At 35.3% G+C, this 16,698-nt stretch overlaps 2 protein-coding genes across 2 annotated transcripts; one reads left to right on the plus strand and one right to left on the minus strand.

Annotated features, from left to right (window-relative positions):
- Positions 1-2,348: 2,348 nt before the first annotated feature.
- LOC132051545 (small ribosomal subunit protein uS13z/uS13y/uS13x-like) lies at positions 2,349-4,982 on the plus strand. Its single transcript, XM_059442680.1, has 4 exons — positions 2,349-2,507; positions 2,614-2,774; positions 4,275-4,463; positions 4,658-4,982. The coding sequence occupies exons 1-4, from the start codon at positions 2,505-2,507 to the stop codon at positions 4,761-4,763; spliced, it is 459 nt and encodes a 152-aa protein (XP_059298663.1). The 5' UTR covers positions 2,349-2,504; the 3' UTR covers positions 4,764-4,982.
- A 9,734-nt stretch (positions 4,983-14,716) lies between these two features.
- On the minus strand, positions 14,717-16,489 carry LOC132051548 (3-ketoacyl-CoA synthase 5-like). The gene has a single exon (XM_059442681.1). It carries the CDS (start codon positions 16,251-16,253, stop codon positions 14,817-14,819), a length of 1,437 nt encoding a protein of 478 aa, XP_059298664.1. The 5' UTR covers positions 16,254-16,489; the 3' UTR covers positions 14,717-14,816.
- Between the last annotated feature and the right edge of the window lie 209 nt (positions 16,490-16,698).

The following is a 16,698-nucleotide window of genomic DNA, read 5'->3' on the forward strand; positions in this document are numbered from 1 at the left end:
AGTAGCAGTGTCAAGAAGCAGCAACCAAGTAAAGCAGTAGCAGCAGCAGGCGGTAATCTTATGGACACTACACAACAACAACAACAAGGTATGCTTGCAAAGCCTCAAACTAACTTACAAGTAGCAATACCATCTAGTGAAGGTCCTAGGATTGACATGGATGAGGAGTCGATTGCACAAAATTTCCACAATCTTTTGCAAGGGATGGGGATTTGTCTCTAGACGGTGGAAAGTGTAAAAAGACACAAAACTCATGCAAGGAAGGCAGGATGGGATGGAAAATGATCGAAGAATTTGTCCCAAGGCGTATACCAATGAGACAAGCAAAGAAGACACGGTGCCGGCTCTCCGCCACTTCAACAAAATCCACAAGATCCAAGAAGAAATGATAAAGTTTCAAGATTTTTTGGAAAGGCATGAAGAACAAGACAAGGTGGAAAATTCAATGAATATAGAAGATTTTACAAGTTCAGAGATTAAGGATTCTGTCTTTATTCTTGTATTATTTTCTCATTATTTTAGCATTATCATGTGTAATATCATCATAGAGTGTGTTATAAACTCTGTGGTGATCATAGCTTATTTGATCATTTCGAGTTCATTTTTTCTACATTCCTGTTAGTTTAGAGGTTCTTTGCCTCATAGGATTAGTAGGGTAAGGCCTAGTCCCCCTTACTTGTACTCTCCCTTTGGGGTATTTTTTTGTTTTCTAGAAAATTAATAAAACTAGCCCTAGGCCCAAAAAGCCTAGTGGACTTTGCTTAAAAAAAAAAAAAAAGGTAGTGATAAGCTGACTAAAAATCAACTTGTCAATAACCAATGTACATCACCCCATGTCATTGCGGCTTAACATAGTAACCATTAACTTTAAGGACACACCTCTATAAATCCTAGCTAGTGACATTAACCAATAGAATGAAGCCTAAACCAGAAAAAATCGAATGCTAAAAGCAAATACATCTATGAAAAATCACTTCAAAATAGGAAAACAGAAAACCTTAAATCATATTTAGTAGGCATTTGGCCATGAAAATCAAATATTTTTTACTTTATTTGGTATTTTGGAGTTGGAGTTGAAAATGAAGTTGTGTTTGGTTATAGTTTTTGCAAAGAATATTTGGTTGTTTAAATGTATTGAAAGTGAAAAGAAGTGTAAACAAGTTTTTTTTTGTGTTAATTTCCAAATAAAGTGAAAACATTCCAAAAAAAAAGTGAAAAATTTTCATGGCCAAATAGCCCTATTAGAATGCTACTCCCTCCGGATAAAAAAAAGAGTCCACTTGTCCTTTTTTTCTTGGATAAAAAAAAGAGTCCACTTAACAAATCAAGAAAGAATTAACCTTATTTTTCCATAGTTGCTCCTATTAAGTGTTATATATGATCAAATCCCAATGCCTATTTAATTAGGGGTAGTTTAGTCAAATTACCCATTTTGTCTAGGAATTAGTATTTTCTTAAGGGGTGTGCAAATGACTAATTGGATTTTTTTTTTATCCGGAGGGAGTATTTTATAATCTAATGGTATTAGTGAAAGTCTTCTACATAATAAGCATGATTTAGTTCTTATTATTCGCTTTTTCCTTGTCCATCTCTAACCCCAACTGAATGCAAAAAAAGAAATAGAACCCGTTTGGATTAGCTGAAAAAAAGTGGCTTTTAAGCATAATAAGTGCTTAAAGTATTTTTAAGTGCTGAAAGATATTTTATAAATAAGCAGTTACGTGTTTGGATAAAAATGCTGAAACTGAAAATAAGTTGTTGATGTGGTTGGTACACAAGTGTCGTTAAGCACTTTTTTTAGTAGTGAGGGTGATATTGGAATTAGAAGAAAATATAAGGGATAAAAAAATAAAATTATTGGTCAAACTAAAATGACTTTTAAGCCAAAAAGGAAAAAGTTAGGGGTCCCCAACTTCTTATTTTTGGCTTATTTTAAGCACTTTTTAACTTATTTTAAGCATTTTTCTATTTTGTCAAACACCTAAAAAAGGTAAAAGTGGCTTATAGCTGGTTTGACCAGCTTATAAGCCAATCCAAACGGGCTCATAATTAACTTATAAAAAATATTCTCCAATTTTCGTTGACGAATGAAAGAGGTTTTCAGCTAAAATTATCTTTCATGTTTGGAGGTAAGTTCATTTTTATCATTTAAATATGCATGTGAGCACATATCATCCTTTGAATTGCTAAAGTTGAGCTTACTTGATCCAAATTTTAGGTTATATTTGTGTTCTTCCGTAAACGAAATGAAAACTTGAGGGACGTTATATGCTGACTTGTGTATATTTAAAGGGTGAAAACGAACCTACTTCAAACATAAAGGATAATTTTGGTTAAATACTGCCACGTGAGTGGGGTAATTGTAATTACGATATTACCCCTTTCTGGTTTATATATAAACGGTTCAAAGCTCTAATCTTCGCCTAGTAGGGTTTTGGAGCTCACTTCTCGTTGTATACACAAAAGAAGCCGCCGCCGCACATAGCAAGATTTAAAACTTAGCCATGGTTTGCTAAAAAAAAACACCTAGTCTTTTACGATATTAGCCATGTTTATACTGATTAATGATTTTGGAATTCATTTTTTGTTTGTGGGTGTTGAATTTTTTTTCAGTCGCTTGTTGCAAATGAAGAATTTCAGCACATTCTTCGTGTGCAAAACACCAACGTTGATGGGAAACAAAAGATCATGTTTGCTTTGACCTCTATCAAAGGTATTGGTCGTCGTTTCGCTAACATTGCCTGCAAGAAAGCCGATGTTGACATGAACAAAAGGTTAGCTATTTTAACTAGTATTTGTTTAAATGTCCATTTGCACCCTTAGTTTTTGTATTTACCCTTTTAACTTATTGTATAGAATCATTCCACTATTGGATATTATGTTTGCTAAAGAAATATTCCCTCCAGTCCATAATAAATGAATTTTGGGGGTCCAAAATAAATGAATTGTTCAAATTCCAAATATACACTTGTTATTTTTCCATAATTAACCTTCGTTCAAATGTGTTTTTCAACTATTTTAGAATTAAAAAGGGAGTATGTTTCAAGGCATGAATTGCAAAAGGGTTATATTGTCAAATGACTTTGATTATTGTAATGAATTAACTTTCTTAAGGATTGTGACACACTCTAAAAATCCATTTATTTTGGACCGGAGGGAGTGATACTTTACTGTTGTTTGTAGGTGTGGTTATGCTATTGTTTGCAGAGAGTTATTGGTGTTTTATTTTTAGTTATTTTTGTCATGCCCCGTAGTGTGCTTGGGTTGTGTGTATTGTTTGGGTCTTAATTCTCTATTAACCAATAGACTTTGGGAAAAAATAAATTAGATGCAAAAGGTTTCTTGCACTACATTGAAGACATATTCAACCAACTGTTAACTTGCTATTCAAATTCAGTAACAAGGCGAAATTTTGGTCACGATGCATATATAAAGATGATTGGGCCTAGAGTTTTTGATTTGTCTTATAACCTGATGCCACTTTGTTTTTCTTCGGGATCAGGGTGATTATCTAAAGGTTGGAGAGAGTTGTTTGCAAAAAGGATGGCTCCGTTTTTCTGCAATTTTTTTTTTGACCTTCTCCTTTTTTGGCGGTGATTTTGAACAGGCCCTAACTTTAGTGTGTTTTTATATGTAGTACATATTAGGACAACTTCTGTTCGGCTTAAAAAACAGTAACTGAACCCAACATTTCTTTGATCACATTTTCCCAAAAAAAAAAAGAACAGTATCAAGCTGTTTCTTGAAATTTTCCTCCTTGTAGTCTTATTTATTACTCTCACACTTACAATTCAAGTGTCTTACTTTTTCTTTTTAGTTTGTTTAAGAAAGAAAGCCTCTTTCTATATTTGGTAATTCTTTAAATCCGATTTTCTACAAGGCCACAAGATTCTAGGGGCATTTTGTTACATTACACACATATTTAGTTCAAGAATCAAGATGACAAGATTCAAGACTCTCTTATTTTCTTTAACGTCTTGCATTGTCAAACTAAAACACTTAAATTGAAACGAAACGGAGGGAGTATTTCCTATCCAATAAAGTGAAGCTGAGGCTTGAAAATTTTCTTCCCGCTTTATGTCTTCAGGTTGAAAGTTTTCTGTTCATTGTCTTTGAGATTTCTGTGTAGGATTTCATCTGTACTTTGTTGGGCAGAACATGCCTTTTTCTGTCATATAAGGGTAACATGAGTTAACAGCTCTGTAGATGGTTCCTGCTCTGTATTTTATCTCTTGAAATCTTACCGGAGATCTTTTTGCTAATCTGTTCTGTAGGGCTGGTGAACTCACTGCTGCAGAGCTCGACAGTGTCATGGTGGTTGTTGCTAATCCTCGTCAATTCAAAATCCCTGATTGGTTTTTGAACAGGCAGAAGGATTACAAGGATGGAAAGTTTTCACAAGTCACTTCTAATGCTCTTGACATGAAGCTTAGGGATGATCTTGAGCGCCTGAAAAAGATCAGGTAGTTTGCCACTCAATGCTGTTAAAATAATTCATTCAACTTTGATAAACAAAATAAAGAGAATACTGCCTGCATTTTGAAACTAAGGGAAACATACGGTCAACAAGTAGTAGTCAAGTATAAATTTTTTTAACCTTGTTTGTTTGTGCTTGCCTCCCTTATTACTTTATTAATTTTACCTCTGGTGGTTGCAGGAATCATCGTGGTCTACGTCACTACTGGGGCCTTCGAGTGCGTGGTCAGCACACAAAGACCACTGGCCGCAGGGGAAAGACTGTTGGTGTCTCGAAAAAGCGTTAAATCATCTACTTGTCAGTTTGTTCATTACATGCTTTCGTTTATGCGCTGCAGGAGATATATGTCTAAGATGTTTGTTAGGGATTCTGTACTGGTTATGTTTAAATTTTCCTGTTAGTGGGCTGTAGTTTAATTTCTTTCTTTAGTGGAAAAAAGATTGCTTTGCTATATGATCAAAGTTTTGCAGATTGCTCTTGAATTAAATTGAATGAGTAGTTCCTTAATCTACTATTGTGTTTTCAACTGTTTGAATTTTAGGGTTGGGGTTTGAATTCTAGGAAGGATGTTTTTTCTGGGTTAGACTCGGGAAAACTAGGTTTTAGGAAAGCCTAATGTTAGTGCTCATGGCCCTGGAAACTTAAACCCATGTCGGCGACCTTTTTTGTTTGCTTTGACCTGTCTGACCTAGGTTGATGATTTTAGAATACCAAAATCTAAAACCTTTGAAGCATGTTTACCGTTGGAGGCAGACTGTTGATGGATGCAGCAGTTCTTGACCTGTGTGATATATGAAGAAATGTTTTATTTTTGGGGCCAGCGTGAAAGCTAAAATTTGTGAAGAATTTTTTGGTTTGACTAGTAACATCACAGTGCACAAGCCCGGGAACTGAAGTTATTTATTTATACGACAGTACGAACAAGTTGCACTGTGTTTAGGCTTCCATTAAAATATTCTCAATTCTTATACAATCTTACTAAATGAGCAAAGTCAGATACAACATTAATTGATTAAATGTTAGTTCAATAAAAAGAAAAATTTAACATGAATAGTAATGTAATTACTCTTTAAAATAATTCTCGCACATGGTAGATATAAATAAAGATTTGTAAACGGTTGGTGGAAGTAGTTGTTAAAAATATCTATTAACTTATAATTTTTTTTACAAAATATAAATTTATGGGTCAAGTTTATATTTAAAATTTTTGAAATCATGGTTTGAAACTTCAAATCATGCCTTTTGGATGATTTAGGGTTTGAAATCATGATTTAAAATCATGAGATGGAATAAATGTCCAAACGCTGATTTCAGCTCATGGTTTCAAATCGCATGTTCAAACGCCTGCTTAGTATCCTCATTTTACCCTCTATGATTTGACTTTCTTGATTTCGAAGGACCGTTACTTAATTAGAAGGTATATTTTACTTTGTATATATTTGACTTATATGTAGGGGTGTATACGGAATACCAAAAAATCGAACCAAATGGAAAATCAAACCAAGCCGAAGAAAAAAACAAACACTTTTTGGTTTGATTTAGTTTTGGTTTTCAATTTTAAAAATAGACAAAATATGGTTTGGTTTTTGTTTTAAGCGAAAAATAATCGGAAAAACCGAACCAAATCGACTTTATCAATACCTATTTAAAATATATAATTGAACACACACACACACACGCACGCACACACACACACACACACATATATATATATATATATATATACATACATATATATATATATATATATACGTACATACATATGTATATATATACGTACATACATATGTATATATATACGTACATACATATGTATATATATACGTACATATATATGTATATTTTTATGTAAAATACTTAAAATATTATGGTATATATTAATCTTTTGCACACTTGGTTCGTAATCTAGGTGTTTATAGTAATTCAATTCTTTGCCTTTACTTTCTAGTTTGATCTGTAGTCTTTATTTTGATAATTCGAAGAATCTATTTCATGCCCAAAATAACTTATGTTTGAGTCCTTTAATTATTCATCATTTTTTGATTCGTCAAAATATCTTACCAAATCACAAGTCTTTAATTTCTGTGCAAGAAAAAAATTCATTGTAAGAAGTTTTATTAAGTTCCTTGGAAATAGATAAATTTTGGATAATATATATGATTTTCTCGAGGAAGTTACGTACATATAACTTGAGAAAATAACAACAACATACCCAGTATATTCCCACATGATAGGGTCTGAGGAGGGTAGAGTGTACGCAGACCTTACTCCTATCTTGGGAGGTAGAAAAGCTGTTTCCGATAGACCCTTACCAAGATAAGGTGCCAAGACAACAATAATAATAGGCAGTATGATAAATGACATTAAAGAAAGAAAGAAAGAAACAAGCAAGCTATATGAGATATCTAGAAAAAATAAGCGAGTGAACAAAGATAATAATACTCCTAATCGAAAAAGAAATCCTCGCAGCCCCCTACTGGCCCTCTTCCTTGATACTCGACCTCAACCCCCTCCTATCACAGGTCATGTCCTCGGTATCTTTGAAGTAGCGTCATATCCTGCAGAATCACCTCTCCCCAAGCTTTCTTTGGCTTACCCCTCCCTCTCTTCAAGCCCATCACTGCCAGCCTCTCACACCTCCTCACTGGCGCATCAATGCATCTCCGCTGCACATGGCCAGACCATCTCAACCTGCCACACTCACCTTGTCCCGAATCACTTCATTTCGAATCCTATCTCTCCTGGTATGCCCGTACATCCATCTCAGCATCTGCATCTCTGCTACCTTCATTTTCTGGTCGGTCTAACCACCACTTTGTAGAACCTTCCCTTTAGTATAGGCGGCACCTTTTTATCGCACAACACCCCCGATGCGAGCTTCCATTTCATCCACCCCGCTCCTATACGATGTGTGACATCGTCATCAATCTCGCCATTCCCTTGGGTGATCGACCCCAGGTACTTGAAACTTTCTTTCTTCGGGATGACCTGAGTATCTAGCTGCACGTCCTCGCCCTCTACCTAAATCGCATCACTGAACGTACACTGTCTTAGTCCTGCTCAACTTGAAACCTTTTGACTCCAGGGTCTGTTTCCAAACCTCTAGTCTCGCATTAACACCGCTCTGCGACTCGTCAATAAGCACAATGTCATCTGCAAACAACATGCACCACGGCACCTCTCCTTGAATGTGGCTTGTCAGTGCGTCCATTGCCAAAGCAAACAAAAAGGGCTAAGAGCGGACCCTTGATGCAGGCCCATTGTGATTAGGAAGTGTTCTGAGTCACCTTCAACCGTCCCGCCGGGTCTTGGCTCCATCATCTATGTCCTTAATCGCTCTAATGTAAGCTACCGGAACATCTCTAGCTTCCAGACATCTCCACAGCACCTCCCTTGGGACTATGTCGTAAGCCTTCTCTAGGTCAATAAACAGCATGTGCAAGTCAGTCTTCTTATCCTTATACTGCTCCACCAACCTCCTTACAAGGTGAATGGCTTCTGTAGTTGAACGCCCCGGCATGAATTCGAACTGGTTCTCCAAAATAGACACTATCTTCCTCATCCTCGCTTCCACCACTCTCTCCCAAACTTTCATCGTATGGCTCAACAACTTGATACCCCTAAGTTGTTGCAGTTCTAGATATCCCTCTTATTCTTGTACAACAGGATCATGGTGCTCTATCTCCACTCTTTAGGCATCTTCGCCGTCCTAAAAATAACATTTAACAACCGCGTAAGCCACTCCAAGCCTCCCCTGCCCGCATTTTTCCAAAATTCTACCGGGATTTCATCTGGTCCGGTCACTCTCCCCCTGTTCATCTTTTGCATAACCCTCTCGACCTCTTCAATCTTGACCCGCTTGCAGTACCTAAAATCGCGGCGGCTCTCTGAGAGCTCCAATTCGCCTAATACGATGTTCCGGTCGCCCTCTTAGTTCAAGAGTTTATGAAAGTAAGTCTGCCATCTTTGTCTAATATGGGCATCTTTCACCAAAATTTCGCCTCCCTCATCTTTGATACATTTCACTTGATCCAGGTCCCGAGCCTTCCTCTCCCTCACTTTGGCTAGCCTATACAACTTCTTGTCCCCGCCTTTTTCCCCCCAGTGCAACAGTCTTAGCCGCCATAACCGCTAACTTCGCGTCCTTCCTCGCCTTCTTATACTGCTCCATGTTAGTCCTCCTCGTCTGTGCTCTCTACTAACTTTAAATACATTGCTTTCTTAGCTTCCACTTTACCTTGGACCTCTTTGTTCCACCACCAGTCCCCTTTGTGTCTGCTAGAGTAACCCTTCGAGACCCCTAGCACCTCTCTTGCGGCTTCCCTGATGTTAGCAGCCGTCGTAGTCCACATACTACCCGTATCCCCGCTATCCTTCCAGGCTCCCAACGCCCTCCCCCAACTCCTGGGCATTGTCCTTGTTCAAAGAGTCCCACCTAATCTTCGGCTGACCAGATACAACCCTCTTTCTCCTCTTCCTTTTTATCTCTAGATCCATAACCAAGAGCCTATGTTGGGTCGCGAGGTTCTCGCTCGGGATAACCTTGCAATCCGTGCATAAACGTCTATCGCACTTTCAGGAGAGTAGTTAATCAATTTGGATCTTGGCGCTTGTACTCCGAAAAGTAACCAAGTGCTCTTCCCTCTTCTGGAAACTAGAGTTTGCTATCACCAAATTAAAAGCTCCTGCGAAATCCAATAGCGACGTACCTCCCTCATTCCTATCACCAAACCCAAAGCCTCCATGCACATCATCATAACCCTAGCCAACGTCCCGATGTGGCCACTGAAATCACCACCAAGAAAAAGCTTCTCTGAGTGCGGAATACCCCGCACAACCTTGTCCAAATCCTCCCAGAATCGCCTTTTATCTCCTCATCCTGGCCCGCTTGTAGTGCGTAAATGTATATATAACTTGATTACATATATATTTCCTTCTTTTCTTAATAAGTAGTATAGCAACTATTTTGGTTATGTATGTTGCATTATAGTCAATTTGAAAAATCGATTCAATTGATTTGATTTTTTTTAAATATTTTTTTGAGGAAAACCTATCCAAACCGAACCATGAACACCCCTACTTATATGTTAGAAGTATTCATTAGTTTCTTAAATTTTGTGTGAAAACCTAACGTTGGGAGTAAGTTTGTAACCCATCAGGATTGTTAGGTATGTTTCAGATCTAGTAGGGTGGAGTCAGTTTGTAATCCATCAGGATTGTTAGATATGTTTCAGATCTAGTAGGGTTTTATAATTGTAGTTATAGAGCCCGTTTGGATTGGCTTATAGCTTAAAGCTGTTTGCAGCTTATAAGCTGAAAAAAATAAGTTGGGGTAGTCCAACTTATTTTTTTTGGCTTATAAGCCGTTTTATTTTAAACTTATGTCGCTTTTTAGATAAACTAAATTAAATGGGTCCAATTATTTTTTTGAGCTTATTTTAAGCACAAAATGACTTTAAATTTGTCACCAAACACTCAAAAAAGTGAAAAACACTTATAAGCCAACTTATAAGCCAATCCAAACGGGCTCATAATACACTCATATAACAAAAATACAAATATTGTTAACTGGACCTGTTAAAAGTTAATACAAAGAAAAGATGTTTCATTGACTTGGAAAAAGAAGAAAATAGAAGAGGTTCAAAACTAGATATAATTAAGTGACCATTGAAATGAATCACACTGCTCACAGAATCATCAGATTTATCATGTGCGGATACTTAAACGTAGCAATCAATTGTGGCTGTAGTACAAGAGCCTAGCAGTCAGTACTGGATGTAGGTTCTATGCCATAATAACACAGCTAATCTGCTAGACAAGTACTGGCGGAATGGGGTATGAAGTTCCTTTTGATATTTATGGATTGAAAACCTACTACAAGGCTTAGAGCTGTCAAATGTTTGGCATGGCCCGGCTTAAATGAGCCCGGTCTGACCCGAGCATCTATAGATCGATGGGGTATTGACATGTACACACAACCAGTTAACTCCTTAAATCTCTTCACTTTTTCCTCTTTCATTTCATCTCTCTTCTCCATTTTTTCATCTCTTACAGTCCATCTCATTAGATTTTCTAATTAAAACCCGATATTCTATCAAACTTTTTTTTTTTTTTTGGATACAGTTCCATTGCTTAAATATGATAATGCATACCAATTTCAACTCAAAATATATGATATACACAATGATATACATTGTATGTACACTAGCATAACATATCTCAAATAAATGGGTGCTATACATATTGATATACATTAATATGTGTGTATATATATATCCACTACAATAGACCATTAATATGTACCTAATAATATGTATACACATGCAATAGACAACTATGTATTCTAATAAAATCTATACATATTATTCCAGCTATACATACTAATAATCTATCTCATATTTTCTGAAAGCTTTGTATATTGATTAGTGCAAAAGAGATGGAATATATTTTTGATCGAATATCAGTTTGATTAGAGAAACTGAAAGAGACGGAAAAAAAAAAAAAGAGAGAAAAATAAGTAGTATGAGTTTGGAGAACAAGAAACGTGCATATTCAAGTTGGATCTCTAGATTTCCTGTTCAAGTTGTGAAAAAAAAGGAGATGGCTGGCTAATTGTCCTCGTCATGGGTCTATCTTGACAGAGAGTAATTGCGGAAAATGGTTAGAAGACAGAGAAAGTAAATATTCTTAAGCCATTTAAAGGACAATATCTTACCAATTTTAAAATGAAAAGTGATTGATGGCTATCCCGGGCCAAAAACGTAAAATGGGTTGTTTTATGCCAATCACAAGATTAGGTTGTCATGCAGTTCCTATTTTTCCAGATTGAACGTTACTGAAAGCTGGGCTATTTGCAGAAATAGGATGATTCGGAGCTGCTGTTTAAATTTTGCATTTGTTTTATAATTTTTGTGCAAAGTAGTCTCGGGCATAATTTTGGTACACAAATCTTGTCGAATCGACAAAACCTGCCATGTTTACAAGCGGCATACTTTGGTACATATTGTGCAAAAGTTCTACTGGATTGACAAAACTTGTATGTGTTGTTCAATTATTCACAAGTTTTTTATAAGACTTTGTATTAGGCCTGTTCACCGGCCGAATCAGATCGGATTTAACACATTTTGGATTATAATTTTAGAAATCAAATTTTGTAAAATGCAATCCGAATCCAATCCAAATTAAACTTGAATCGGATCGAATTTTTGATGTTTGGTTCGGGTTAACATTTTCAATTTTCGGATCGGATTGTAGCCTTATTAAGATGCTTATAGAACTGCTGCAGCACGCCAACATCCCAACACCTAGTTCATAATCTTCATCAACCAATATATAACAAAATTCATTAAACAAATCGTGAACAAAATAAACTGCAATCATCAACAAAGTAAACTGAAATCCCAAACAAATGCCTAATAACCTAAAATGAAAGTGTAACCTTTATATATATATATATATATACATTTTGAATTTCGGGTCGCATTGGTTTAAAATTGTACCAAGCCTGATTCGAAATTTTAAGAAAAATAACCCATATCCGAAATCCGACCATCCAAATAGCGTGGATCGGTTCGGATTCTCGGATATATCTGAACTATGTACAACCCTATTTTGTATTATCTTCATTCTACCAATATTAATAAATTATTCACAATTTTACCGAATACACAAAAGCTTGCACATGTTCGATTATTCACAAATTCTGCCCTAGTTGTACAATTTATGGTCCAATTTTGAAGCTCATTGAGTTTTAGTAATCTATGTATATCTAGTTCCCAGAGTAATAATGTGAAGCATCGAAGAAGCCATAATTATTCAAAATATGCTCCAAAGCTGAAGTTAATTATCCAGAATCCAGATTACTCACTATTAAGCTTGGATATACTTATCCGGAGACATTAATTATTTGAAATTATTCAACCAGCCCATTTCTAATCAAGGAATAAACTTTTCATTTGCAAAGACAAGTATATAGAGGAAAAAGTGTCCTATTTGATTTTCACCCTCCAACTTTGCTTTAAAAATCAAAATCTCCCTCAATTATGAATAATAGACATTCCCCCCCCCCCCCTCCCCCCAATCCTAGACAATGTCTATTTTACCCTTGGCATTTTCAATCCTCCATCTATGTAATACCTTTTTATATTATAGAAAATTTATTTTTTAACCTATTTATACATTTTTATCTAAATTCATATTTTAAGTAGAATAATCCATTTATGAATTTATCACAAAATCAAATATTACTTTTATGATTGATATTTTAATATTAGATGCATTAAGTATATATATATACACACGTGCACACACACACATACAAATACATATTACTGTTTATTTTTTACATATATTTGTATGTGTGTGTGCGTGTGGGCGTCTCTCTCTCTCTCTCTCTCTCTCTCTCTCTCTCTATATATATATATATATATATATATATATATATATATATATATATATATATATATATATATATATATATATATATATATACTTCTCTTTTTTATTCTCTATTGTCAATATATAAATGAGTTTTGATTGTCACTAATGGAATATTTTTTAAAAAAATATAAAATTCATTTACAATATAAATAGCTAATTTTTTAGGAATTTGTTATAGAATATACCTCTATTTTTATTTTATATTTTATATTTTATATTACCTTCATTGAAATATATTTATAAAATTATTATTACATGTTATTTTTACTTGCATAAATAGATATCATAGTTTTGAGTATTATTAATAAAATTCTTATTCTTCTCATTTATTTCATTATAGTACAGTAGTAAGTTATATACTTCACTAGTATTTCTCACTTTTCTTTTTCTATCTCGAAAATATATATATATATATATATATATATTTTTTTTTTTTTTTTTTTTTTTTTATATAGGAAATTTGTTACATAGATTAAAGAGATAAAAAAATCATGATTTTAAAGAGGTAAAAGAAAAAAAGGCTTAATGCATATGCAACCTCCTAAACTTGCCTCTTTTTTTCATTTTGGCACCTCAACTAAGCGTTATTCCCATTGAACCCCTGAACTTGGCCTCAAGTGTGTCAATCAAGCACAATCCAACTTACATAACATATATGGTGAGTTTCATTTTCTTTAGCGTGAACGTCAATCGCATCAATCGCATCATACGTGGAATATTCAACCAATTAAAACCCCCCACGCATTTTAATTATACACATCATTAAAATATGTGTATAACGACCTTTTTTCAAGAACCAAGCAATTCGGCCAACCAGGAATTGAAGACCAGCCTTTTGAGATTGAGTTTGAAGCTTTTTGTGATTCTGGAATAACATAATAGGATCTGATGTTGCTTAATATTTTTGGTTTCTTATTTTTCAGTTTTCAGTTTTAGTTTCCAATTTTGATTTCTTATTTTCCAGTTTTGTTATTTGATTGGTTTAAGTGGTGCTTCTTCACTTGTATAACACAGTAGTACACTTCTTCCTATCTGATGTATATAATTAAAATGGGTGTGGTGTTTTAATTGGTTGAATTTTTCACGGAGGATGCGATTGACATTCACGCGCTAGGCTAAAGAAAATGAAACTCACCATATATGTTATTATGTAAGTTGGATTGTGTTTGATAGATACACTTGAGGCTAAGTTCAGGGGTTTAGTAGGAACAACACTTAGTTAAGGTGCCAAAATGAAAAAAAGGGATAAGTTTAGGAAGCTGCATATGCATTAAGCCAAGAAAAAAAGACAAGTTAATAACGTAAGGGTAAAATAGAAATTTTAAAAAGCCAATTAGGATAAAGGGGGGAGAATGACTATTGTTCAAAGTTGAGGGGGGAGTTTGATTTTTAAAGCAAAGTTAGGGGGTGAAAATGAACATTTTAAATGAGATGCTACAAGTATTTAAACCAAAGATGAACTACTTTTTGTATTCTTGTTTCCTTTGATGGAAAAAGAAGATTTAGAGTAAAACGAAACTATCTTTAATCTCTTATTAAAGTCCCACAAATTGACAAGATATGAAATATGGTAATTATACTGTTTCTCCTACATGTGAAAGAGGAGGTCTTTTGATTTTCTCCGCCAAACATAAGAGACGCAGTAGTCTTCCTCTCCCTTTCTGCTCCCATAAAATATAAATGAACAATACTATTCTCAAATAATAAATCTAAAGATCGTTGGTCAGGATCCCCAGACCGCTCATCCTCTAGCTAGAAAACACGATATCCCTTTTCAATCCAATTGACGAAAAAGAAAAATAATAAAATAAACTTTATAATTAGACAAATGTATATATAGTTATATAGTAATAACTTACAACAAGCTTTTATCACATCTTTAATGTTACAGTATTTGAGATCATGGAATTATGACTGGATAACTATCTATGGTATCGGCCCATGGTCCAATAAGAGCCTCATCAAAAATGGGCCTTATACATTCCATCACCACACTATTGCACTTAGGCCCAGTTCCCATTCCCAATTGCCACACTTTGTCACCTTTTTTCACCCTTTCCTTGGCTTCTAAGTAAGCTAATTCATACCACAAGGAAGATGAAGATTGATTCCCAAACCTATGCAATGTCATCAATGCTGGCTCCATGTCTCTATCTCCAAGCTTCAACCTCGTTGCAGTCTCTCTCACAACCGATTTCCCCGTCGCGGGAAAGCAGAAATGTTGAAATGCTGTTCTGAAGTTAGGAATATAAATTTCCGTTGAACATTTAGGAGTTTTGTGCCTTAATACGGATGCAACAAACCTTAGTTTCTCTATGAGGGGGAGGAATCTCGCCCCGAGAACAGGGATGTGGGACCGCAGAGTATCTCCAGCCACCTGCAAGACGTCCCCGTTCAATCTAACTCCAGTGATTCCACTCGAGTCCTCGTCACGATAAGCAGAGTAATAACGCTTGTCATCAAAGGCTCCTTGCGTCCTAAGTGTCCAAAGCAACTTATATTTAGCATCCCTTTTCGCCTCTCTCTTGTTACTAAGCAAGACCGCAGCGCCCCCCATGCGAAAAATGCAGTTCAAGATCATGAAAGCACGTTCTCTCCCGGGGTACCACCCCGTGGATAAGATCTCGGTGCTAAGAATGACCGCGTTGAAGTTTTTGTGTGTCTTCATTATGTTTCTAGCCATATCAATGGCTAGAGAGTTCGCACTACAACCCATTCCACTTATCGTATAGCTTTTCACCCCTTCTTTCAACGCGTACTTGTTGACGATAATGGAAGAAAGAGAAGGACTAGGGCAAAAGCCACTGCAGTTAACAATAAGTATATCTATATCCTCTGGAGAAATATTTGTTTTGGACAAGAGATCTTCAAAGACAGCGAAAAGGACCATGTGTACTTCATTGATAGCATCTTTTTGTCCAGATCTTGGAGGGATATAAAAAAGACCTGGTGGGAAATAAGTTTGGTCTCCCAAACCAGAAAGTTGAAGAATCTTGGATATGAAAGAGACACTTTTATCATCAAAGAAATCAAACTTTGTTGCATGCTCAATGTAGGTTGAGAAAGGAGCTCTCAAGTAATTTGGTGGCTTGAAACATGTGAAATCCACAACATAGACAGGACTAGTTTTTGAGATATAGGCCAAGGAAATGAAGTATATAAGAAGAACACTAAAGGGTACAATGTGAAACACAGGCTCAACATTTTGTAAGATAATGAAGGATTCCATGGAAAAGAAAAGCAAAAGAACCAAGACTTTGAGACTCTCCATGAAAGTTGATGAAACTTGCTTCAATAAAAGCTTGCAGAAATCTAAAATTGTGGACTTTTCCTCCATGATAATAAGAAAAGGAATTGAAGAACACAAAGGATAATAACACTACTTTTTGCAAAGAAGTTGTTGATGTGTATGGCTTTCCTGAATGAACTTATAAATGCTCATCTTCTCACATTATTGGACATATAAATCAGTACAGCATAGTTGCTGTGAGTAGTTTTGTACGGTTGGGAGTTATAAAATTTTAAAAACTTGAACAGTTGATTGCTTTAAAATACGTATATACTATATCAACATGAAGAAATGTTGATACCACAAATTAAAATCTTGCCAGTTGGTTAGTTTGGAATGCCATGTGATAGAAAGCAGAACATGTCTGGTCAAAGTTGGATTGCCTATATATGGCATTTTAAATATTTGGATCTTTTAAGAAAGCATGTTGATGAATCAATTGCCACTTCCAGAAATATAATTGTGAAATTTGACTTTTCATCTTAAGACGTGT

This window comes from Lycium ferocissimum, chromosome 4 (genome assembly GCF_029784015.1).
Source record: "Lycium ferocissimum isolate CSIRO_LF1 chromosome 4, AGI_CSIRO_Lferr_CH_V1, whole genome shotgun sequence".
Taxonomy (NCBI): domain Eukaryota; kingdom Viridiplantae; phylum Streptophyta; class Magnoliopsida; order Solanales; family Solanaceae; genus Lycium; species Lycium ferocissimum.